Source organism: Megalops cyprinoides, chromosome 13 (genome assembly GCF_013368585.1).
Source record: "Megalops cyprinoides isolate fMegCyp1 chromosome 13, fMegCyp1.pri, whole genome shotgun sequence".
Lineage (NCBI taxonomy): Eukaryota > Metazoa > Chordata > Actinopteri > Elopiformes > Megalopidae > Megalops > Megalops cyprinoides.
Genome location: NC_050595.1, coordinates 11436630 through 11462971, shown reverse-complemented (window position 1 = coordinate 11462971; position 26342 = coordinate 11436630). Strand labels below are relative to the sequence as shown.

At 46.4% G+C, this 26342-nt stretch overlaps 3 protein-coding genes across 3 annotated transcripts; 2 read left to right on the top strand and 1 right to left on the bottom strand.

Annotated features, from left to right (window-relative positions):
- Nucleotides 1-2109: 2109 nt before the first annotated feature.
- LOC118787862 (microtubule-associated proteins 1A/1B light chain 3B) lies at nucleotides 2110-5652 on the top strand. The gene is made up of 4 exons (XM_036543589.1): nucleotides 2110-2353; nucleotides 3464-3519; nucleotides 5038-5144; nucleotides 5443-5652. The coding sequence occupies exons 1-4, from the start codon at nucleotides 2314-2316 to the stop codon at nucleotides 5618-5620; spliced, it is 381 nt and encodes a 126-aa protein (XP_036399482.1). The 5' UTR covers nucleotides 2110-2313; the 3' UTR covers nucleotides 5621-5652.
- A 3632-nt stretch (nucleotides 5653-9284) lies between these two features.
- On the top strand, nucleotides 9285-18456 carry jph3 (junctophilin 3). Its single transcript, XM_036544361.1, has 5 exons — nucleotides 9285-10499; nucleotides 13070-13862; nucleotides 14394-14518; nucleotides 15007-15947; nucleotides 16776-18456. Exons 1-5 carry the CDS (start codon nucleotides 10118-10120, stop codon nucleotides 16854-16856), a joined length of 2322 nt encoding a protein of 773 aa, XP_036400254.1. The 5' UTR covers nucleotides 9285-10117; the 3' UTR covers nucleotides 16857-18456.
- Nucleotides 18457-20015: 1559 nt separating this feature from the next.
- Nucleotides 20016-24933, bottom strand: klhdc4 (kelch domain containing 4). The gene is made up of 12 exons (XM_036543770.1): nucleotides 24790-24933; nucleotides 24299-24390; nucleotides 24132-24210; nucleotides 23931-24029; nucleotides 23194-23330; nucleotides 22938-23030; nucleotides 22080-22242; nucleotides 21783-21861; nucleotides 21392-21600; nucleotides 20650-21061; nucleotides 20358-20495; nucleotides 20016-20274 (listed from the first exon to the last, which is right to left on the bottom strand). Exons 1-12 carry the CDS (start codon nucleotides 24886-24888, stop codon nucleotides 20105-20107), a joined length of 1770 nt encoding a protein of 589 aa, XP_036399663.1. The 5' UTR covers nucleotides 24889-24933; the 3' UTR covers nucleotides 20016-20104.
- Nucleotides 24934-26342: the final 1409 nt, after the last annotated feature.

Here is a 26342-nt window from a genome sequence, read left to right as displayed (position 1 = left end):
TTTAGAGTTATGCTTCCCATAAATAAAAGAGTTATCAACTGCATATCATGCATATACATCACAGGGCCTTCCCTTCATTTTTTTGTTTTTGTTTGTTTGTTTTTTTTTTCCAAATCAAACTTCTGCATTTAAATGTTTCTATGGTTACCTCCTTTTATCCAAAGGTTTGACTCTGCGCTGTTCTGCTCACTGCCATTCATCTCTTTTTAGGCCTTATTTTCTACAGACTGGTGTTTACTGGCTGTTGCAAAACCCTCTCTCACATACAAAATGTGACTTAGAACAGCACAAGTAGTCCATCTCCATTGTTCCTCCATTCCCAAAGCAGTAAAGTATAATGAAATAAGGGCAACAACACACCAAACCAATTTAGCGGTCCACTTGGCCATTGCCCAAAGTAGATAACCTACCTATCCAGGAATGTCAGCTTTCAGATGAAAAATAGTCTGATTATTTGCATATGCTGAATTCCTATATTAATTTCAAATCCTGCAATCTAACAGGCTTAATACGCCAGTATGCTGACATGGTAGAATTCTAGACTGTGGAGGGAGAGGATGACCTGGTGCAGATGCTATATGAAATAAATAAAGCGTCCTATTTTAGTTTGCAAGAGATTTGCGGGATAAATTTGATCCAATCTAGTTACTTTGTTTGCTCACCAAATTTACTTTGGGCAAAACAAAATACTTACATAGATCTGACTGAACTACATACTTTTAAAAATGTGGTATTTTGCAGATAGTTTTTTTCCCCCCTCTTGTGTTTAGGTTCTTTTTACTTCTTTCCTTCAGTTTGGTAGCATTTATACGTTCATAAATCTGTGCACTGTACGCCGCTAGTTATAGCCCGTAGAGGGCACTCTCGTAGAATTAATTTAAATAGTAAATTTAAGCAGACCCTGTCCCTTGAAATGCTTACAGAGGATGGCGACAGGCTTGGGCTCAGTAGAAAGCACTGACCTTTAATACATTCCAGATCATTGGAGGCAAACTGTACATGAAAATAAGGCACATGTCCTCGGGTGAAATCTAGTGTGTTACATATAGACCGCCGTAACGTTCCTTATTTTAAAGGTGAATACAGGCACAAAATACAAACATATAAACGCATTGTTCCACTAAGTGTAACCCTGGGCAACTAATGCTAAGGCGCAGGGTAGCTGTTCCATGCATTTTCACGATCCCTTAAAATTAGTGAGTAGGCCTACTGGATAAAGTGCAAAAGATCTATGGGGTGCCAAATTCTGTTGCAGTGCTCACCGCCGAACTGGGTCACCTATTTGCAAAATTGGTACGGCAGTGGTACAGTGCAATTTGGTGAAACTTTCCTTTGATGTGGAGCAACGCGCTCAGTACTGATGACTTGACATCCCGTTTTCCACAACATGACATAGAAACACTTCCTGAATATCTTAGGTGACACTATAATATAAAAACTTCATTTATTGAACTGTCACAATTATTAGCATTTCTGCACTGAATATAGCACGCTTTTTTCCTGACCCATATAGTCAATAGACACTAAAACACGCTGCTGCAGACTTATAAAGCATTTTCTATGTTTTAAAAAGTGCTTTAATCTATAGACTATACTGAGTCTATAAACAGACTGTCATTCTGGCCGATCTGACATTTCACTGAGGTGAATGCAGCGGATTCAAGTCGGTCTTCCGCAGTTTGTTCGTGTGCAGTATGAACTTTCCAGAGTCAGAAATAAGACATTTGCAGCTATGTTTGACAAGTCCGAGGGGGGCGCTAATCCACACAGCCGTAATTGCCCAATAGTTTAAAGCTAATAACGCGACTAGAGAAACGGATACCTAGACTTGACATCGAGTGTTCATCAAAATATCATTTTCATCGCAATGGCGACGAGGTGAAAACAGGGTGTGACGATTAGCAAACGCAGTATCGCTGTAAAAATACGGCCATTATCTCCTGTAGCGTGTGGCGTCATAGTGCGCAGACTCGCTGGTTTTGAAACTACTTGATGGGCGCATCCATTTCATAGAGTTGACTTCAGACGATCCAGGTCTGTATAAGGATCAGTGACTGCGCAAAATTCTGCGCGCTTGACGCACTAAAACCGGACACCGAATACGTCAGTGATCAGCTGACTAGTTTGTTTTGCTCCTTAAGGAGAAAGACAGTAAAAAAAGCAAGAAAGCGAAACATATTGTTCCAGACACTTATTTTTGTAAAGATCACCGGCTGTAGAAAATAGTACGTTATCAGACTACGTATTATCAGACAATTGGTCTTCCAATCTAAGCATAGTGAGTTTCGAATAGAGGCGATTCCACCGAGAAGTATGCCTTCAGAAAAGACGTTCAAACAAAGGAGGACATTTGGTAGGTAACGACAGACTTTCGTCTGTATTTTCAAACGCTTAATGTTAGTCTGCTGAGCTATGAATGCTTTAGTGCTGCTGCTCACTCAGTTATGCCCAATTTCGACTGGAACAACACGCACAAATTGTGTCAATTCTGGCTGTTAGGTTGCTAGACTCGTTGGATAGCTAACTAGCTAGCTAACAACTAAACAACGGAAATGGCCGTAACTAATAATGCTGTCATTACGATTTAAGTGTTCCATTAAATTATCGCGGGGGCTAGTTGTTTTCTTCACTGAAATATGTTCAAACTTCGTAACTTTGTAACCTTGATTAAAATCAGTTGAGTATTTAAATTGAACTGTTTTTGTTGAGCATGACATTGTGCTACGGATTATTCTGTAGATCAAAGTTCATCCACCTTTCCTTATCCATTTGACGACGAAATCCTTCATTTTTAATAGTTTTGCAAAAACGTTATATAATTGTAGCATCTAGGACGAGGCTAAACTTCAGACATTTTGTAACACAGTGGCGTTAGTCTGTCTACATTTTAGGTTTAAAGCAGTGCCAGTTTGGTTTAAATGGTAAGTGTGGTAAGTGAAAGTAAATTTTGAAATTGGCTTGAATCTTACAAAGTTAATGGATAAAACATGTATTTAAAGGCTAATGTCCATTTACGCCAAAGAAAAACACAAATAGGCCTATATTAACAATAAGCAAAGGAAAAATGGTACACATTACCATGGCAACTGCTTTTTTGGCATTTAGCAATAAGCCTCAATGCCAGAGTTTTGTAACATCCTATGTGGAATTTTAGGAGCAGTGCAGTGGGGAGGGTGTAATGGAGGGGTAATTGTTTTTAGGGAGGGGTGTAATGGAGAAGGAGTAAGGTGTTATAGAAGTAATGGGGGGAGGGGTGTTGTTGAGGGGTATATTACCTGCAGGTGTGCACCTATACCTTTATTCTACTGATCTCATGATGTTCTTTGAGGTTTGAAAATTGCTTGCCTGTGTTTATTTCACAAATGACAGACGTAGACACACCCAGGGACATCAAAGGTTTGTTTCCTGGTCTACTCTTGAGTGTTTTGTCAGCTCACGGTGCCTCTTGGCCTTGTCTCCACAGAGCAGCGCGTGGATGATGTCAGACTAATCCGAGAACAGCACCCCAACAAGATTCCTGTGAGTATTTTTCTGGAAGATGTGGGTTTGGGAAGCTGGCTGCTGACTGGAAGGTACTGGGTTCACTGTAAATCTAACTAAACATTATGGGCTGGACCCTGGTGTTGACTCACTGTATTCATCCTATTTACCATACACCTGACAAAGTGCATGATATGTGGCCATATTAGGATGGATTGCATGGAAAAACCAGCTGCAGTGCAGACATACCAATTGTATCTGGCAGCGGTCATCAGTGCAGTCCATGCAAATTCTGCCTGTTCCAGTCAGCAGTTCATACATGCTGCAGTGTACCAACCCAACAGTTTGAGAATGAGAATCCTTTTAAATCTTGTCAAACCCTCTTTTGTTGTTGTGTCTGTCCCATCTATGGAATTCAGCCTGGCCAAATCAAAGGAGGTGATTCAGTTAATATGCAAGTGTCATTGTATCTGTAGTCACTATATATCCAATATTAATACACACATATATAATTCTCAGTCAGTTTTCCCTTGTGTCTTAATTGCACTTTAAAGCCATGGTTATTTACACTGGAAATTGGGAAGTGGGCTCTGCATCCATTGTTAATAAGGTGCATACTAGGTGCTTAACTAACAGCAAAAAATGAGGAAAGTCACTCTGGCGCTGGCATTGAGAAAGTCCCCCTGTACAAAAGGAGGTGACTGTGATATATATGTGTTTGTAAATGTGCCATTTTTGGGATGTCTTAAAACCTAAAAACTGGATGGTATGAATGTTGATCATTCTGTAGTTTTAGCTGGATCGTTATTATGAATATTGTTCTTGTTTTCCATATTGTTCTACAAATATTACAGTGACATTGAAGAGCAGATTTAGAATTTGTGACAGACTTGTATGTGATTTAAAACAGAAAGGGATGGATTAACAATGAACTATTACTGTATATTATATGATGTATTAATAATTCTGCCCTTTTGGGACAGATTCTAAAAAAATTGAGAGTTGTAACTGTAAAAATGGAATGCTTACATAGTTAGCAACACTATAGTTTGTTGTACTGTACAAATCATAATGACACCCTTTCTCATGTTAGCTTTGACAACTTGTTATACATCGTTATAGTAGAACAGTACTAGGTCATTCAATGATGTAATTTATTAAAGCTTCATATAGCTCGTAGTTGACACAATGCTCATGTAATTGACACCTGCTTCACATTACTCGTTTGCAGATGTAAATAGCATGGAAATGGATCCATGTGACAAATTCTATACCCTGACGAAGGCACTGCCTGTCCTGAAACATTGTCCATACCATTCTTAATAAAAGTAAACTGGAATGTAAACGTGTGCGACTTCCCTAGTTCATTAAAATGCCTGAAATCCCTTAAGCTATCTATACCTTCAGCTTCCACTCCTATATATGCATTTCTCTGTGATAATAAAGGCTTTCTCACCAAAGCAGGATCCCTTGACTTCCCTGTCAAGACCAGGACCTTCTGGTATCCCCTCTCCATAAGGAGATACAGTAGAGCTCACATGCCTCTTCCTGTTTCAGGTCATCATCGAGAGATACAAGGGTGAGAAGCAGCTGCCAGTGCTGGACAAAACAAAGTTCCTGGTGCCTGACCACGTCAACATGAGTGAGCTGATCAAAATCATCAGGTATTACCCTGAATTTACAAGTTGACCATAACTTCAGCTAAATGGCTTCCATGGAAATCCCATTGATGTAATTCTCATTTAGTACTCCCTAATGCATCTGTTGTGCTCCATAATACTGTTACTCTATATGAACTCTGGGGGCTATAATGCTGTTCCTGTATGTGGCTTATTAGGAGATATGTTCTGATTCTGTTACTCTGTGGACACCAAGGAGTGCAGCATGCTTTAATGGTGTTACTCTGTGCGAGCACTAGGAGGTAGAGTGCTCTCTAATGCTTGTATTCTGTGTCACCACTAGGAGGCGTCTGCAGCTTAACTCCAGCCAGGCTTTCTTTCTGCTGGTGAACGGTCACAGCATGGTGTCGGTGTCTGCGGACATATCCGAGGTGTATGAGCGTGAGAAGGATGAAGACGGCTTCCTCTACATGGTGTACGCCTCACAGGAAACATTTGGGCGAGACGCCATGGCGGTGTAAAGCCCTATGCACCCAAAGCCGATCCCTGTTCCAGAATACAGACCCCAGCCCAGTATCAGATAAGCCAATTAAAGGAGCCAGAAGGACATTTATTCCGTTTTGCTAAAGAGTCTGGAACAGCTCCCACTGTGTCCTTTATCCTAACCCCCCTGCCCTCTCAGTCCTCTGCTCACTCCACTAATCAGGAGTGAGGGGCGGACTGAGTTGTTTGTGGACATTTTTTGGAAGGAGAGATTGGAGTTTGACACACCGGGAGAACACTAACACACCCGTTCCATAGCTCTCTCTCTCTGTCAATCTCACTCTGTCAACCTCTCCCTCACCCTCTCCCTGTCTCTCTCTCTCTTTCTCTCTCTCTCTCTCTCTCTCTCTCTCCCTCTCTCCCTCTCGATGAGTTTTTCTCATCGACAACACTGTTCTAACAGCCAGAGCCTGAGGCCTGCTAGTGAGAGAGGTCATTGTAGAGTCGCTAAAGGAAAGCTGTTCCCTCTTGCTTGATGTGATCGTTAGCCTCTGATGTTGCTACTCAGCCTCTCTCCTTCCCAGTGTCTGAATTCCTTTCATGGGGTTTTTTTGGTCTGTTGCTTTCTTTAGCTTTTGTGTTTGGAGGAAAAATCATTTTAAGATAAATTTTTATCAGGTTTCTTGTCAGGGGTCAGATATGCGGTACGTGCTGGGAATGAGGAATATATACGATGTGTAAGAGTGCCTGCTCTGCCACCATATGGAGTTTTAACACGATGAAACCTGGGGTAGGAGGAGTGGACCAGCAGGCAGGTTGATGTCAAAAGAGAGTGATGATGACGGGTCTGGACCAGGCCGCAGCACCAGGTGTCCTCTTCCCTGAGGGCCTGCGTGGGTGTGGGGGTTGTCAGGTGATGTGGCCTTGCCCAGACTGGCTCATTGTTGGAATATTCAAATTATTTTGCAAATTATTCAAACTATTTTATCTCGTGCGGTTGTGTTTTTTCCCCCCTCTGGCTGAACTGTATATTGATGCCTTTTTTCTCTTTAGGCTTTAATCTTTTATTTTTATTTAATTGTTCCCCTGTAAAAAATAAACCTAGATGATATAATTGTGATGGTAAATATACTGTATACTGAAAAACACAAGTGGATCCGTGTCCTCATTTTACTGCTGTTACATTCACTTTTACAGCAAAATTTTGAATCCTGTGTGATATTTTAGAAGTGTAGTAAGATGAATTGTACGTTCAGTTTCGTGTAGTACCCTATTGATTGCTAAAAGTCATGTGTTCTTAGTTGTATAATGCACAAAGCACAAATGTAAGAGAACAGCAGGAGCAGCTGAGGTAGGACTGGCTGCAGTAGGGAGCCGGGCGTGGTCGAACCCACATGCTTCCAGGGTGTGGCCTGGTCAGCAGCAGCCTGAGGTGTAGCAGAAGGCATGAGAATAGGTGGCAGGGAGAGGAGGGTATGAGGGTCCGCATGTTTTACTGCTTACAAAGAGTTAAAGGTGTCGCACCTCTCAGAATGCAAGACTTGAGAGTAAGCATCCTCTGGGGCAGTATTGGCCTTGTTGTGTAACACTGCTCTGAAGTGAGACATCCATGGAGACCACTTAAGCACCCTGTTTACAGGAGATCCACAGGTTTCACGTCTTTGGTCATTTGAAGCCATTGATTGAACAGAGATGCAAACTGTCTCCTGATCCAGGGGCCATTTGCCTGTTGTGGCGTAACTGCAGGAGTAGCAGTGGACCCTGCTGAGCTGTGTAGCTGGGTCCAGCTATTCTGATCTGTTCTGTAGCCTGTTCTATTCAGGCGCAAAACCAGCAATCCACACAATTCCATGGTGTTTGTCAGACAGTCATAAAACTAATATAGGAACAAAGCCACTTCAGATGCCTCTGTTTCTTGTATTACATTTGATTTCCAAATGCTCTTACCCACAGCAACCTCCATTACTCCATTAAGTTTTACAAACTGTCCATTTATACAGGTGGATGTTTTAGGAAGCGAGTCGGTACCAAGTACCTTGCCTAAGGTAACAACAGCCTCAGCCCACCTGGGAATCGGACCAGCAACCTTTGGGTGACGAGCCCTGATCCTTATCCACACCGATTCCACACTGCTGCCTGTGTACTTCTCTCCTGCAGCTCCTTTGTACTTTGACAGAACAGAACTACTTTGTAAAATAGCAGAATAAAACTGCCTGTGAGTCAAAATCACTGGTACCTAATTAAAATGCGGAAGAATGGAGTATGAGTGTGTGCGTGTGTATGCGTGTGTGTGTGTGTGTGTGTGTGTGTACAAACTTGGTGTGACTCAGAGCAGCCTGCCTTTGCTAATGAGCTTTGTTTTGCGTCAGTCACTGAAAGAGGAAAGTGGCCGCGCTCCATTGCAGGAGTGTGATTCTTTCAGCAGTTCACAGAAACGCTTAACAGACCGAAAGCTTTATTTCAAACGGCTTCAGCCGGACCCCCGGCAGTCCTGTGGAGACCTGGCCGAGTGCAGCTCTCGCTAGCGAGCGACTTCAACGCGTTCTGCTCGAAGGAGCACGGGGACGAGGGTGCAGAGGGTCACGGAGAATAATAATCTCATTGGGATCATCTTGTTTCTGCGGCGAGGCACGTGTCACGGCTGACGGAGGTGTGGAACGTCACTCCACAGCCCGAGGCCCCCGGACACTCTGCTCCTCCCCTCCCAACTCCTACCCTCTCCTTTTCGTCCTGCACGGCGCTGCCTCTAATCTCTTCCCCCTCTCTCAATCCTACTCCACCCCCTCCCTCTCTCCAGCTGCCTCTTTCAAGCCCTGGACGCAATCTCTCCCTTCCTCTGCGTTCGGTAATGCCAATCAGCTGACAGTAGGCTGGATCAGCTAAAGAAGCACTGAGAAAGCGGTCGCGTCATTGTTACGGTGCCAGTCCGGCCCACGCACATACGTGCACGTAGATCCATCCTGAAGCAGGCTCTCCAGGTGTGTGTCTGTGTGTGCGTGTGTGGGGGTGTGTGTGTGTGTGTGTTGAGCAGTAGGACGTGTCAGGGCCCCTCAGCTCTGAGCCTATTTTAACCCAGCTCAGTCTGATCTGATCTGCACTGATTGGACAGACATACAGCGCCCTGCTGCTTCAAACCTTCTCTCCTGGCGTTACTCCCCCCTAGAATCTCACTCCCACCACTTCTCTGCATTACCCCCCCCCCCCCCCCCAATCCCCCTACCCCCCTGCCGGCCCTGTCCCCCAAATTCTCTCCCACTCTGCGGCACAGTTCAAGGCCCCCCCTTTTGTCACCTCGGAGATGTAAAACATGTAATAGATTCTGTCATTTCACCTGGCACACATGACAAAACTATTGCATTCTGCTGTATTCTCTGAAGTAAACCATATTTTCCAAATACAGCCAAGGCTCGCATGTCCAGTCCAAATGTACCTGCAGAAAAATGTCCCACAAGCTTTACAGCCACTCAGAGTGGCTCAGAGATGGAGTAGTCATTAGAACGCAGACGGAGTGAAACAAAGAGAAAACAAGCAGCTGTTAGGAAAAGCAGGACTCCCAGGGGCAGGGAACGAGAGAGAGAGAGAGAGAGAGAGGGAGGAAAGCAGAGAGAGGCTGGTAGTCATGCGGCGCCTGTCTCTTTAAAAGCAGGGAGGGGGAGGGGGAGGGAGAGCTGGCTGTGGTAGAACAGTCCTCTAATGAGCAGGTCTGAGAGACACCACCGAGGAAGGGAGAGAGACTCCCCAGCAAAATGAGGGCCGGGGAATTAAGCTGATGACCAGAAAAAAAATATATAAAACGTGTCAAATGAAAATTGAAAAAGCATAGCCTTCGATGCAAAACTGTATTATTGGTTTTTTTTTTTTTTTTTGCACCAGCGAGTAAACAAGGGCTTCGGCGTCACACCAAAAAGGAGAACGGAGAGGGAGGGAGAGACAGGAAACCTAAATCAGATCAGCTGTTTGTTTAGGTGTGCGACTGTCCGTCAGATAGAAAGTGCGTGTGGAGGTTGCTGTATTCCTGTCTGCGGCGAAGCCACAGGGATCCAGGGTAGAGCCCCGCTCTGTCTCTCTCTCTCTCCCCCTCTCTCTCTGGGGCGGCAGTATGCTGGGCTATCGAGGCAGAGAGGATGCAAAGCGGAGTCGGCCGCGGATGGATCTGTGATGCGTTTCTAGGTGGATCCTCACCAGGCTCGGAGGAACCACAGGGAGCAGCGAAAGCCAGCGGCTACAGCAAGGGGCGACAGCACTGCGTTTGCGTGTCAGCAGAAGGAGGCGGCGGAGGGGAGGGGGGGTGCAGTGGGAAGACGCATGTCCGCCAGACGGCTTTTACCGTCACCTACGCTACGGCCTGCAGGAGGTCTAGGCGGGAATAGGTTTTCCGGGAGGATGGTTTAAGGAGGCCTGACAGGGGACGCCCTCCAGGCAATCTGATTCAGGTACACCCTCACTACCCCCCTACCCCCCAACGGCTTCGCTCCCCCGGTCGGACTTACTTCTCTTTTTCTGGATCGGGGGATTTTCCAGAACCTGTTTCATGCATGTCCACTGGGGGCAGGTTCGACTTCGATGATGGAGGGTCATACTGTGGAGAGTGGCAGGAGGGCAAGGCGCACGGCCGCGGCGTCTGCACCGGGCCCAAGGGGCAGGGCGAGTACTCAGGCTCCTGGAGCCTTGGGTTCGAGGTGTTGGGCGTCTACACCTGGCCTAGCGGGAACACTTACCAAGGCACGTGGGCCCAGGGCAAGAGGCATGGAATCGGGGTGGAGAACAAGGGCAAGTGGGTGTACAAGGGCGAGTGGACAAACGGACTCAAGGGACGCTACGGCCTGCGGACGAGCACGAGCACCGGAACCAGGTATGAGGGCACCTGGAGCAACGGCCTGCAGGACGGCTACGGCACTGAGACATACTCCGATGGAGGTAAGACTGGCCTGCTACCACGGCCTCCCTAAGCCCTGTATCTGTGCCACTTAGAGAGGGACAGATGGTCAGACAACGAGACAAGTGGACAGAAAGAGAGACAGCATGGCGTGCACTTGAGTAGATGGATGAGGAAATGGACAGTCTGAGAGACAGAGAGAGACAAATAGTGACCAGGTAACAGTCATCACCAGGTCCCCCCCACCTCCCTTCTCCAAGACTCAACCCGAGCCAACCAGGGCCCACACCAGACCTGAACCAGACACAACCAGAATCCAGGCCAGACCTAAACCAGAATTCACACCTTGAATGGTCTAAAAAATGGACGTAGCCAGAGATACAGAGTGACACCTCACTCAAAAAGACCATAAATTGTAACAGATAAGAAATAAGAGTCATATTGAGTTGTTATGAGAGATGGGAGTCATATAAGAGTCATGTAAAAGTCTTGTTCGCTTAAGACTAAGATAAAGAGTGTTGTCAGTTTGGGATTAGAGTGATGTTGGTTTCAAAAAAGATTGGTGTTTGGTTCAAATAAGATTGATGCTGGGTGTATATACAAGGCTGTTGGGTTTAGATGACAGAAATGTTGTGTTGGCATGAGAGTGACACCATGTTTTGGGTTAAGAGTGATGTTGGATCATAGTCTTGTCTAACTTGACTATAGGGAAGATAAGAGGCAGGGGGTTATGGACCAAAGATTAATATCAGCTGACCAGCCAGGACCAGTTAACATGTATAAGCCTTTAAAAGGAACAGAGGGTACTGAATAGCATAGTCCCTCTGCAGTTCCTGGACCAGTAAAAAGAGAAACTAAGGGGAGAAAGCTTTTCTCAGACAAGCTAAAACATACACATTATTGAGGCAATGGGAAATGTGGGCCTTTCACATTTGCCATAAAATAAATTCATGGCTGCAAGGAAATAAAATGCAACATTCAATATCTGCTGATAGATGCAAGACAGAAGGATATGCCCACATACAAGATCTTCAGCCACATTTAAATATCCCAATCAGGAATGGCATTACAAACCAACTTTTAAATTGCGTATGAACAGATTTTCCAGCTGTCCATAAATCCCCCTCCCCCCCCCCCCCCCGCCTCCTACCGCTCCAAATTTGTCTCGGTTCCAGAACCCTGGACAGCTCCACTGCATATGGGACTCTTGGGATGCACTGGTGCAGCAGACCAAAGCAGCTTCACAGAACACACAGGAAACGCTCCGGAATTAACGAACAATGACAGCGCAAATACAGCGCAAGCGTCTTAGAGTCACCGTGCAGAACAAACACACATGGAAAGAGGCCTTGCTTCGGCTGTCCTCCTGAGTCCGTTTCAATGAGTGAGGGAGTAGTGGGGTAAGAATCGAGAAAAATAACGGAAATAAACGGATAGGGCATTTTTTTCTCTGCTCAGCAGAGAAGGTGACTAAAAGGAAGAACAGAGCTTTAAGGGGAATTTAAATGGGGAGGGCTCAAATCTTATTTCATGTGGTGCATTTTGTTTTGTAAGGAATTTGTCACAGAGCACTGTACATAAAGGAGAAAAACAAATAACTGATGAGCTCAGCTGTGAATAATGGGTTAGTATTTAAAGTAGTATATAGCAAGGTACAGATATAGCAATTGTATTCGAAGGCCAGAGAAGGACTGGTGCACAATGATGTATACATTAAACACGACTGAAAGAAGAATAAAGCTTAGACAGTCTCAGAACCCCACAAAGCAAGCAAGGGTGACAGTGACAGGGCAAAAGATCCTGTAGCAGTGGAAAAAGGAAGAATCCTTCAGGGAAAACCCGGCTAAGTGAGAAAGCCCATCCCCCGCGGGCCGGCACTTAACATGTAATGGTGTCTATGAATAAGCCAGGTGATTAGGGACTCTGTGGAGAGTCCGTGTAAAAAGGTCCAAAGGTAAGAGGGGCAGAGTGCGATTAAGAACTGGGTCACGATAAAATGTGCAAAGTTCTTTTGGGGTTTCTGTGTGTCTGCTCTGTTTAAGTTTGGGAGATTTTTGATTTTTTGATCTGAATGTTTTCACTTTATTCCTATATTGCATTCCTTCAACCAGACTGTCTGGCATCTTTGCGGTAAAATATGATATCTCTGAGATGACCAGTCTGCACACACTAAGTTATAAACAACGGAGAGTAGGAAATTATGATTAATGGAGAGGTCTTAGAGCTGCAAGATAATTATCTCCATGCCAAGTTCGTCATGTACAAAAAAGACATTCACTATAAGCCCAAAAGAACAAAAAACAAAACTAAAAATAGGTCTGCCATTAAAATTACTGATACCAAAATGAAGTCAAGTTATATTTAATAATTTGGCCCACATTACCTTGCACGAACTAAACAAGCACTATTCTGCAGCAAAGCTGCTCAACCTTTCCCAGTTTCTTGCTTGGATGTAATTGGGCCCTGTGTTTTCTCATCTTACCATCTGAAGAGAATGTGGGCTTTCAGACATTCACCTCTGTCTGGCTCTCCCTCCCTCCCTCTTTCCCTCTCTTTCTCCCCCTTTTTTCCCCGTCTCCCCTCTCCCCTCTCCCTCTCCCTCCATATTCAGGGACGTACCAGGGTCAGTGGGCGGGCGGGCTGCGGCATGGCTATGGCGTGCGGCAGAGCGTGCCATATGGCATGGCGGCCGTCATCCGCTCCCCGCTGCGCCGGTCAATAAACTCGCTCCGCTCCGAGCAGGGCAACGGGGCGGCGCCGCACCCGGATGGGGCGGGCGGGACGGCGGGCGGGACGGCGGGCAGCCCGGCGGCATCGCGGGGCGGCTTCGCCCTGACGGCGCGGGGCGGTGAGATGGAGCCGCCACGCGGCAAGAAGAAGGGCCTGTTCCGCCGCTCCATCCTCAGCGGCCTCCGGCTGCGCAAGTCTGAGTCGCGGAGTTCGCTGAGCAGCCAGCGCAGCAAGCAGAGCTCCTTCCTCAGTGAGGCCGGCGTGAGCACCGTCAGCTCCGCCGCCTCCGACGTCAACTCCACCACCAGCCTGGGCGAGGGCGAGGCCGAGCTCTCAGTCGCCGAGGACGACCTGGACGCCACCACCACCGAGGTGTACGCGGGGGAGTGGCGCAACGACAAGCGCGCCGGCTGCGGGGTGAGCCGGCGCTCCGACGGGCTGCGCTACGAGGGCGAGTGGGCGTGCAACAGGCGCCACGGCTATGGCTGCACCACCTTCCCCGACGGAACCCGGGAGGAGGGCAAGTACAAGCAGAATGTGCTGGTGAGCGGCAAGCGCAAGAACCTGATTCCGCTGCGCGCCAGCAAGATCCGCGAGAAGGTGGACCGTGCCGTGGAGGCCGCCGAGAAGGCCGCCAACATCGCCAAGCAGAAGGCCGAGATCGCCCAGGCCAGGTCAGACTTGCTTGCCGTTCCCCTGCTGTCTGAGCGGCCAGTAAGAGTACAGAGTGTGCAGCTGGAGTCTGCTGACTGTGTACGCTTTGTGTACACAGCATTCAAATGTACCTATAAAGACTGTCCACTTTGCTTAGAGAGAGTGTACAGACTGTGTGGAGACTGAGCAGAGATCTGTCTGTGCTTGGACTGTGGACTGTATATAATGGCGTAGACCGTTTAGTGCATAAAAACTAGACTGTACATGGAGATTTGGTACAGACTACAGACTATGTGTGTAGTCTGTAAGTGGAGTCTGTGTAGACTGTGGAGTGTGTGGGGATTTTGGGCTAACAGAAGTAAAAGATTATGTAAACGTGTAGTGTGTGAGTGGAGTGGAGCGTGTGAACGTTTGAGTAATAGCAGTATGTGGGACGTGTTGTCTGTGTATGTATTCATGCTTATGTGTGAGTGTGCACTGCGCTTTGTGGGGTATGGAGCATGCTCCCTGCTGCCTGTTTTGCATGGTAACAATGGCCCCTCTCCCCTCAGGACGGCCCACGCCCAGGGGAAGGCCGAGGCAGCTACAGGCGCTGCGCTGAAGGCCCAGGAGGAGTGCCGGCTGGCCAGGGTCACTGCCAAAGAATACTCCCCCTCCTTCCATCACCAAGGAAACGGTCAGTGCACTGGCGCTATGGCAACCAGCAGAGCCACAGTGCTGAATTCACACACACACACACACACACATGCGCACGCACGCACACACATAACCAGGCCTGCTGTGAGCTCTTACCCACAATGCTGTGCAGCATGTGAATGACAGCAGCACTGAGAGGAAGTTGGAGGGAGGCCAATGATGCCCTTTACAGTAGGAGCGCACACAAACGCGTAAACACGCCAGCCACACACACATACCCATACAAACAAATTCACAAAGAAACACTCACCCCAACACCCACACCACTGCACATACACAAGCACAAATGTATGCATGTATGAGGTTGCTCTAGCCTATTACTAGGAAAAAACACACAAGTAGTACATACACCTGCATTGTGCAAACCTGTATGCTGCAATCTATCTCATACTGTGTCAGTTCTGTGTTCCCTCTCACACTGCATGCAAGTGCTGCATTCTAACCCTCTCTCCCCATCTTGTTCGTCAGAAATTGAGTGCCAAAGGCCAAAGCATCAGACCTCGAGCGAGAACGAAATCGAAGTGATGTCCAGTGGCGTGCACGGCCGCACCTCCACACCCCCCTGCCACCCGCAAAAGCCCCCCCACCGCACCAAGAGCGCTCGCTTCCTCCGCCAGAGCGCTGTGGATGATGAGCACGGCGCGGGCGAGATCCAGGTGCTGATGGAAGGGCGGGGCAGCGGGTGCGGTGGCAAGTATCCACAGGCTAAGAGTTGGAGAGAGGACAAAAGCCCCTCTGGGGACGGCAGCGTCAGCAGTAGCTGCTCCAGCACCCCCTCCCTGCAGGACGAAGTGTGGGGGGTCCACACCAACGGCTACAACCACGCCTCCTCCAACCATAAGCCCCAGGAACATGCCTTCTCCAACCACAAGCCCCGGGAACATGCCTTGTCCAATCACAAGCCCCGGGAGCACGTCTCGTCCAACCACAAGCCCCAGGAACATGCCTTGTCCAATCACAAGCCCCGCGAACATGCCTCATCCAGTCACAAGCCCCGGGAGAATGTCTCGTCCAATCACAAGTCGCAGGAGCACGCCTCCTCCAATCACAAACCCCGGGAGCGTTGGGCGGACTGGACTATGCAGCGGGCGCTCAGTGAGAGCCAGGCACACTCCAGGCTACTGGAGCAGGGCGACGAGAGGCTGAGCAACTACGAGATGGAGATGAGGCCGCTCCAGCCTATGGACTCCACCTCCCAGAAACACCACACTCACACTGAGCCCCGCCCCAGCACCCTGCAGAGACAGTGGCCCAAAAGCCAGGAGGGCAGGGAGGGGGCGTGGCCAACGGGGGCCCCAGGTTCAGTGCAGAAGTTGGACCTCATCCTTGCTCCTACACCAATATGTTCACCCACTGCACTAGAACAACAGGAAGAACCTCTCATGAAATCAAACCTCAAATCAAACCAGGTAAGGAGCACATTCGGGTTCCAGAATTGGAGTCAGATTGGATAATGTAAAGCTGCCCCCCATTATTACCTACTAGGTGAGGGATGGTCACCAGGAGATGTAGACATATACAGCATCTGCACTGTATTGATACAATATTACAGTATTAATGTGCAGCGCCAGTGTCAGCCTGCTGTACTCCGAGTGCCTTAGTAACAATAGACTGGTGAAGTGGCTCCTTCCACAGTGAAGCCCCCTATTGGTTGCACAGCACTCTGTTGCCAGGGAACAGCTTATGCCGCTCTCCAGCAGGAGCCAATCAGCTGATGAGTGAGGGATGAGGAGGTTTGTCTGCAGCAGAGAGGCAGGCAATGGAGATGAGGCAGGTTCACCTGAAATCACACGCAGTACTGCCTTCTTCAACCTTTTACACCCGTTGACTACTGATTACACTGCTGTTTTATTAATATTGTTATGCTGAATTGCCAGTAATTTCCAGTGTAGATTCCAGTATGAGAAATGTAAACCCTTAACCCTTTCTTTGTGTAAAAAGAGCATAGCTCTGGTGATCTGGCAGAGCTGCATTTACTTTGGTGCGCTAAATTTATAAGAATAATGGGCAGCTTCTCCTAGTTAACGAGCTAATTTTTTAGTGCGTGGTTTATGTCCTTTCTGGGGAAATACTCTTCGGCTGCTGTATTACAGTGGGGGTACGACTGAGTGAGTGTGAGGGTTTGAGTGAAGGTGAGTGGGTATGTGAATACCAGTGAATATGAGTGGGTGTGGGAGCGGGGTGAGTTAGTCTCTATTAACTCTCTCTCTCTCTCTCTCTATCTCTCTCACACGCAGGGTTCCAGCTGTATTCTGGTTGTCATGGTGATTTTGCTAAACATCGGATTCGCCATTTTGTTTATTCACTTTTTTATTTAAGCAGTGCAATGCCTATGAAATCTGTATGTATTCTTATGAATTAATACATTATTGTGACTATTCACTCCCTGCCAATTTTGTTGAAACAGAAAGGATGAGAAGGCGAATTAAAGGATACACCCACTTCTGGGCTGTCTCCTGATGTTCCTGTTTCTACAGGCATTTTCATTCCAAAACATCCTGATAACATATTTATTGATTATATTATAAATACTATTATTCTTGCTTTTATATTCCTGACTTGCCTTTTTAGAGGTGATGCTGAGGGGTATTTCAGTGCATTTTGGAATTAAACTCTGAAGTGAATATTGGCATGGGCAGCTAGTGTGGTTCTGCAACTCCTGTGGGTGGTTCTATTCATCCATTGCCCATGGCTGACCCCACCCCACACATACCCCAGGGAATCAGGAAGCGAAACAGAGGGACAATAAACCAGGGCAGCTCTCGAAAACCGTATGCAAAAGAAACACAGGTCTGCCCAAAAGGGCTTCATCACTGCGTTCCATGTTGGCGCGGAAACATTTTCCCCACCATGGCGAACAGGAACCTTCGCTGCTGTTCGTGTCATCACCATTCCCTCTCCCATCCCCATCATCTGCTCCCCAGCGGGCGGTCATCCATCACTATTACTGGGAAAATATTTTGGTCATCCCCTCCACAACCTCTTGGGGCGTCGCTCGGGGCAAAAGACGCTGCAATCCCCACCTCCCCCACCTCGTAGATTTCCCAGACTGTTATGCTTTTACTGTGGCTTCAGAGAAAACTATTAATTTTCTAGCTATTTGCAAGATTCTGAAGAAAAGAAAAAAAATGCCAACTGCCTTGTTTTTTAAAGCAAAAGTAAATTGCATGCTCACGTATGTTTTTGTTTTGTATAGATAAAATGTTTAAAAACAAATCTCTTCTAGTTTTGGAAGCTGTATGCCAGGATCGTTAAAAAGGGTTCAAAGTTCATCCTTTCTCTAGGATTTGCTAAGATGCTGTGTGATATAAATGATATGAAACTGACCCTGTGGTCACCTGTTAGTTTTCTTTTTTCTTCTTCTCAGAGCTAACTTACAAAGACTGGATGTTTTTATAGCATGTCTGTGAGGGCCAAAGGTCCCCCTCATCAGTAACATCTACAGTATGTATGTATGTATCCCCCTTCTCTCTAGCCAAGAGAAAACACTCCAGTAACAATGTAATAGCGTGCTACGTAATCAAGTTGTTTACTTTTCAAGATTTATGCTTACCAGACATGAATTCCCGAGCCTTGCTGAGAAATGACCAAAACAAGGGTAAAAATCTGCCGAGTGATACAATTTATCTGCTACTGTATTTTTTGTAGTGTACCATTTTCACTGGAAATCTCCTTCCCCTGTGACATCACTGCATGTCCCAGCATGCCCTGCTCATCCCTCCCTGTCCTTTTATTTTTTATTTTGCGGCGGTTGTTTGTTTCGAGTTGTGTCGCAGAAATAATGAAAGTGTTTGAAAGTAGACTTCTGTCTTGTGGTTATTCCGCCGTTTTTCTTCACCAAGCCACTCCAAGGTCTCTTGTAGCTCCCCACCCGTCCCCCATATGTATATCTCTCCCTCTTGTCTCTCTCCCTCTCAATTCCAGTGCCAACACAGACACATTGCCAAAGCCCAATCACATCCACAACAAACACTGCAAAGTTGATTTAAAATACAGTTCACAAGAAGCTAATTCACATGTTAATACACATCAGCCCAAGCCACCTGAAAAGTTCCTCCACAGGTCATGGATTAGTAAAAATGGCTTTCATACCAAGTGTAAATGTATTGCATGTGATGAATGTATTCACCCAAATATATTCAGCATATGCAATACATGTACAATCATTATGAAGAAGCTCATTCAAATACACACATTAAAGATGTCACACTACAGGGCAATATGCAAGGTTTGAAGGGAGAAACAGATCAGAAGAAAATGGGTATGAGCCAACAAGTGCATGCCATACAAAATATGACCACACAGGCATGTGACCTAGGAATTTGGCAACTAAACCATGATGCAGTGATCAAAGTCATGAGGTATTATGAAGGTTGTGTGGCAGATCAAGGGGAATATCTCTTGGTACGCAAACACATATTCTACATATGCAATATGGCCACAACTGCATGTGACAACACGAAAGTCACAGACTAAGGGCTCAAATAAGTCACATAATGCACCAATATGCTAAATGCTCATGAGCCTGCAACTTTTAGTTTTGGGAAAAAGGCTAATGATAATGGGCAACAACATGTTCTATAACTCTAAGTAGTATGAGCAACAAACCAAACAACACAACTACTGCCTAATCACATCAGTTTCAGCACGACCGTTTTCAAGTTGCAGCACTTTCTGTCCAAGACGACTTCAAGTTTGAGCGGTGTCCAAAATGCACACAAAACGCTTAATGAAAAAGACAAATGTGGAGAAAGACAACACTGCTGCCATATGCAAGGACAGCAACTATTCCTTGGCAATTTAGTCACACCATCATCTGGAGAAATGTGTGTGCTGAATTTTCATGCCCTGCCTTAGGATGCTTGCAAGAAAAATAAAAACATTACATTGTAACATAACAGACATAATATGACTGACTGGGGGAGGCACGTAAACCTGAAGGAACTACTAGATGCCATAGGTAAATACACCAGTTCAATAAAATACCTCATACATATTTAAACAGAGGAGAGGAGTGCATATATGTATGTTTACAGAGGAGAGCAGTGCATGCATATACGCTTACACACACACACAGCACCCCTCCAATCTGTGTGTAACACTGCTGCACATGTTCATTCATTAGCAATGAAAACAAAGCTGTAGTGATTTGTAGTATCATTCTTTTATACATGCATTCAATAAAAGCACTTGGGTGAAAAAGGAGAGAAAGACAAGCTGCGTAACCTCATCCATGGTCTGCAGCATCTATTTTTCATCTGTTCAGTTCTTGGCACATCCCTCCATTCTCCTCCTCCACCCTCTCCCCAGACTGTCCATGTGGAGAATCAGGCCACTCCAAAAGATATGGACAACACCTGACCCCGTCTCATTTGCCTTTTCCCTCACATACTCATTAAGACATGCACAAACACACACTCTCACAAACACACACACACACATGGACACATGCACACACATGTATCCACTCACACTGTCACATAATAACATCCACTTCCTCACACAGACACACTCATGAACACGCACACACACCCTCCAGTCTCCTGTCTGCTGAAACAGCAGTGGTTCACTCCTGCTCTTCATAGAACACTTTGGCCATAGCCAGGCCCACTTTCTGAACCTTCTTGTCCTTGGCATCAGGGCCCATGTTAGCCCGGGCCAGTCCCACCCAGTACTGCTCAGTCCGGCTTTGAAAGTCTGTTAAAGTTTCGCCAGGCTTTACAGGGGGATGCTCCTCTCCTGCAAAACAAACACAAAAAAAGTCATGATGTAGCCAAGGTAAACACTGCTAGTGCACACGCCCCTGATACTGCACTTACCTTCATCATCATCATCATCATCATCATCACTCTCTTCCTCTGATTCCTCCTCATCTTCATCACCACCTCCTGCTACTTTCTGATCCTCCTCTTCCTCATCATCCTCTGACTCAGACTCCTCCAGCCACTCTTGTGCCTCTGGAATGCAAAAAGATCAGGTCATGTGATCAGTCACTTCCTGTCTGCAGCAGTTTTATTCACTGACTGGCATCTCTGACACTACATGCATCTCTCTCTCTCTCTCTCTCTCACACACACACACACACACACACAGAATGGCCTATTCACTCACTCTGGTCCATCTCCACGAGCACCTCCCACTGTTCCATCTTGTGCAAGTCGAGGGCGTACAGGTCGTTGAGTGTGACCTGCCGGTCACCCACTTCAAACATTCCCCCATAGACGTACAGCTTTCCCTGTTTAACGACCGCCATCGCGTTGGAGCGAGGGCAGGGCTCCACCCCTGGGGCTGCCGCCGCACCCTCCTCCTGCTCCTCCTCCTCTTCCTCGCTCTCCTCCTTCCTCATCGTTCCAGGGATCACCTCCTTGATGGTCATCACTGTGCCATCTTCAGTCACAATCTCCTTCACGATCTCCTTCGGACCCTCCTCCTCCTCTGCCTCACCCTCCTCCTGCCCCGCCCCCTCAGCAGCCCCCTCCGTTTTCACGCCCCGACGGCGTTTCTTCTTCTCCGACCTGTGCCCCTGAGGTAAAGAGTAACACAGAACCCCTTTATACATCTAGAAAGCAGCCACAGGCAAAGATAAACTGGACTGACCCTCTCCACCAATAAGCTGCCTGGGTGTGGCATAACCTTATACGTAATATATAATATATATTGTGTACACTTCCTATTCTGCATGATGCATCTCAAAAGATATTATTCCTCATAATCCTAAACAAAGAACAGTAGTCTTGGTATGTTTCACATGCAGACTTACCCAGTTCATGCCAGATGTATACACAAACACATACATATGCACAGACAGTCATGTGCACACACACACCAAGGTAGTACAGGTGTGAGGTAGTACCTTTAACTGGCCAGGGAACCAGCGGTTCTTGCTGATATCATAAAGGTAGAGGTCATTGAAGAAGTCTCCCTCCAGTGTCTCCTCCTCTTCCTCATCACACACGCCCCCAAACAGCAGTGCACGCCCACCCAGCCCTACTGCCAGAGAGAACCCGGACCGGGGCGGGGGCTTCACCCCTGAGGGGCTCACACGAGACCATACCCACTTCACTGGGGGGAGAGGGTAAAGAGAGGTCATCTGATTTATGCATACTGTCTGCTGTCAAATAAAGGTTATACATCACACAACAAATTAGGCAATCACTACATATCACCTGTCCTGCACACACACAAACACAAACACACACACACCCACCCTATGGGCACATATCCACACACACAAACACACGTACCTTGTTCATCTTTGCCCTCTCGTTTCAGTAAGAACATGTCGGAGTGGATGGTGCCTTTGTCCACCTCCTTCTTCACTCTCTGCAAATGAAAGTATCGCTCACAAAATTAACATTATCATTATCACAGCCTCAACACAAACAACTAAGTTTAACAACCATCCACACATGCTACGCTTTCCATTTTGCACTCTCTAGCATGACCTCTTTCTACAGGGAGAATATTCTTTGATAGCTGGGCAGCACGTTTTCTAAACACCTCTGCCCCCACTGGACACGTGTGCATGCACACACTCTTACCACTTTGGAGTATCCTCCGTAGATGATGACGCCGCTGCCGTCAGGCGTGGGGGTCATCTGGCAGGCTGAGCGTGGGGAAGGGCCGGTGCCAGAGGGAGTCAGGCGGCTCCAGGTGAAGGTGTCCAGGTTGAAGGCGTGGACGTCATTGTAGTATATATAGTCTCTGAAGGAGAGGAACACAGAATCTTTGAATTTCAAACCCAGTCTAGCCCCTTGCCCCTTGCTGTGAGTGGCCCTCTGTGCTGTGTGTTACTGATGTCACAGCGAGGGCCACCCGAGGGAGATGGGTTTAGACCACAGGGGGTGCTCAATGGGATATGCTTGTCCATTCATTTGGATCTATGCAACTGGCACGTGCTGCCGTTGCCTTTGCCACTGTCACTTATATGCTTATATTACTTACATCACAAATCAGAAAAATGAAAGAATCATTACAATGTATTCTTCTATAGCCCATGATGAAACAAATAAGGACAACGTATGTGATCACCTACATGTACAGCTGGATGGAAACAGGGCCAAAGACACTTTATTGTGAGGTGCATCTTCACCTTTGTGAGACCAAGCCCTTTAGATACATATAACTCATGTGGTAAGATTCATCTCCCTTCCTAGCCAGCAAAGTTACTGGTTTGAGCAAAGTGGATATTCAAGGATCTAAGTAGCCCCAAACCATCACTGAAATTCCCTCTGTAATCATAGGGCCACCCTCAAAGTCAGACATGGCAAATAATGCCAGCACTCACAAAACTGGGACAGGGGCTTGTGGGTGAGCGTTAGGATTGGACTGGGACGCAAATTAGGTCTCTTCTCCAATCCGCTCTCAACAAGTACGCTGACATCCAACCCCAAGCTCACCTGGCACTCTCATGGAAGCCTCCAAACACCAACAGCTGCCTCTTGCTCAGGACCATGCGGTGCCCGCTACGGCCAGAGGGGGCACCAGACGCCCTGTAGGTACACAGCAACACAACATCAAAACACACACCTTCCACAGCAGGACCACATCAGCATTTAAAAAGAACAGAAGGAACAGAGACACAGGCATGCACTCACGCACACACGCGCGCGCACACACACACACACATATATATGTATGCACACAACCACTTACTTGATCTGCTCCCAGGTGAGAGTATTTAAATGAAGAACCCACAGGTCTTTGTAATGATAGAATTGCTCCCCATCAGGTGATGCAAACTCCCCTCCAAACACCCAGAGCTGTCCTCCCCCCTGCGGAACCACCACTGCCTGGAGGGAGGATCGTAAGTAAAGGCAACATCAATAGGCAGCAACAAACTACACCTACAAACACCAAGGAGCCAGAGGCACATGTGTTCACAGAGGTGTCCACAGTAACAACTGTTACGCACCATCAGAAGAGCACTAAAACAAGGGGAATTATCTTCATAGTCTCAGAGAAAGGCCCTGGCCTTTGGAGGGTCAGTTTGACTTTCACACGTTTTTTCATGGTGCATACTGCTCTGCAGTACTCTGTACAATGTCCTACTTGACAGTGGGTTGGTCCCACTGAAGCGTTACCACACTTTACATTACATTACATTATTAGCATTTACCAGATGCTCTTATTCACATAGGTTACAATTTTTTATGTTACCCACTTATACAGCTGGATATTTAGTGAGCCAATTCTGCGTTAAGTACCTTGCCCAAGGGTACAACAGCAGTGCCCCAGCGGGTTATGAGTCCTGCTCCTTACCACTATACTACACTGCTCCACTTTAGAGGTACAGAGTACAGTACCGTTCCTCTACTAAACCTGGTGGTAGGGATGTCATAGTAGACAGTTGTAATTGTCTGATGGTTTACAGTAAAGTGCTGGGGGTTTACCTGGTGAGCACAGCGGCGAGGAGGAGGGTTGGGGATGTCTGACTTCACCCAGGTGTTCTTCTTGATGTTGTAGAAGAAGAGGTCGTTGTACAAGTAGGTCTGGAGGAGACAAACCACAGTTATTGTACAACTGTGTCTATTTTAAGGCCAACTCATTAATCTCTATACCAGACACAACAGTGACAAAATCTGGGGAATTACCTTTTTCCCATTGAAATACTCGCCTCCGAACAGGATCAGTTCATCCTTCTCTGGGTGCGCAGACAGAGTCGCGTTTAACCTAAGTAGGACAGATGAAACGGGTCACCACACACCTCTTATCCGTTACATACAGACACCATAGTCGATAAATGGCGTGAGCCAAGTACCTGGGCGAAGGGGGCTGACACGCGGTCTCCACCACCTGTGTCTTCTTCGCGTCCAAAGTGCGAAACTCAGCAATCAATGCCTCCAAATCCTCCTGTCGTCCACACAGACACACGACTACGAGTTATTACGCAGGCTGTTCAAAGAACTTACTTACTTACATGCAGTAAATGACTGTAGCCCATTTCACCTCTTTAGGAAACACGCACCCGCTAGCTAGCTAGTTATATGGGTATGACATCTCCAACTCGGATTCACATATCCAAGCAGCTATCTGAGGGAAGGTATCCAGGCTCTACAGAATCGGGCAAATGGTATTAGGAAGAATATCGCATAGATGGCAAATAACGTATAGGCAGAACACAATGTTTAATAAGTGTTTTATTCTCACCCAACTTTTAGTTAGCAAATATTATATGTGGAAAACTGAGGTGGCAAGCTAGCAGTCTAATTTCCCAACTAGCTAGCAATAGCGTTACAACTCTCGAGTTACCTCTTCTCTCTTTGATCTTTTCGAAACCTTTTTCTCCATTTTAGCAGCTGTCTTCTCTGCTCCTTTCACCTTCTTTTCTTTTTTACTTTTCTTGCCCATCTTCACAGTTCTCTGCAGACACTGTTCGTTCCTCAGTTCAGTCACATGGACTACATCCAATGCAAAACACCGGCAGTACTTCCTTCCACCAGCAAATCATTTCCGGCTAAAAAATACTAACAGCCATGAAGACTGTGTCCGTATGTCCCATAAATTTTTGCCACCTTCTGGCAAGGATGAATGTATTTCCCCAAGCCCACAATACATCTTATCATGTCATTTTATTGTTTCATTTGGCCCACATATGTTCAAATCTATTTCCCCGAAGTGGCATAATAAAAAATGTTGTTCACATTCACGACACGTCTCAATCACAACGACCTATGCAACAAATACTTAAATCCTCGAAAATGCTTGTTAGCAGACCATGAATAATAAGAAAAATTGCCGCACCACGACGAGCAGCGAGCTACAATAGCGTTCTGATTAGAAGTTATTGATTGTGATGCATGCGAAGCATGAATTGCTAGATTAGTTACATAGGCTCCTAGGAACGGTAGCTGGGTTGTTTTAATTTTAGGTAAGTATTGTAGCTGGACATCAAAATATGTCTATGGATTTTTGTGTTTCACGCTATTTGGTTGTCAGAAACGTAATGATAGCCTAGTTGTCGTGGATGCGCCTGAAATTAATGACTGTTAACCCGGGCCCAAAAGCAAGATGTCAAAGCAGCATATGTCAATTTGGATTTTAGTTGGATTTAATTCGTATCCTCAGTTGTAATGCAGGTCTCCGAAATTTGGATTTCAGGAAATACGTAGCGATATTGTTCTCTCTTCAGTGGTGAAGTATCCGTGGGAAGCAGTTTCACAGAACGATGTCTTTGAGAATGTGGCTGCAACCGACGAGAATCCACGGACAAGAAACGTTTACACATTCAAACTCATAATTATTCATTGTAAAGCAGTCCAATGCAATCGTATTACATTTTGGATTTAAAGTACAGACTTGTTTTAAAGTGTAGGTATGCGTAGATAAATGTATTCATTTTTATATTACAGAGGCAGTCAGTCAGTTGATATTAGCGTAAAATACCCGGGATGACCGAGGTACCGAAGTACAGTATTGGGCGTCCTTTTTTTATTCTACCCAAGGGGGTGTACAGTAGCTGCCCTTGGTATGTGTTTCGTGTATATGTGTGCATGTCAACACTGTGGGTATACGTGCAAGAGTATGTATGTCCGAGGCTTTTACAGATGTGCCCGTTAGCGTTTCATAAGTCGAGTTTGAATTGTGGACCACAGCTGAGTTTTCACCCAGGTCCACCCGTCTTGTGGGCTTGTCAACCTGATCCCACTTCTCTTTTTACTGATAAAATTCCAAAAAAAAAGGACTGTAAATAATTTTGTCAGTGTACATTATATGCATTTCCTTATTTTAAGGTTTAATTAGAAATATGAACATATGTAAATTAAACTTTCATTCATGGCACATTTTGCTTTGTCAGTGTCCAG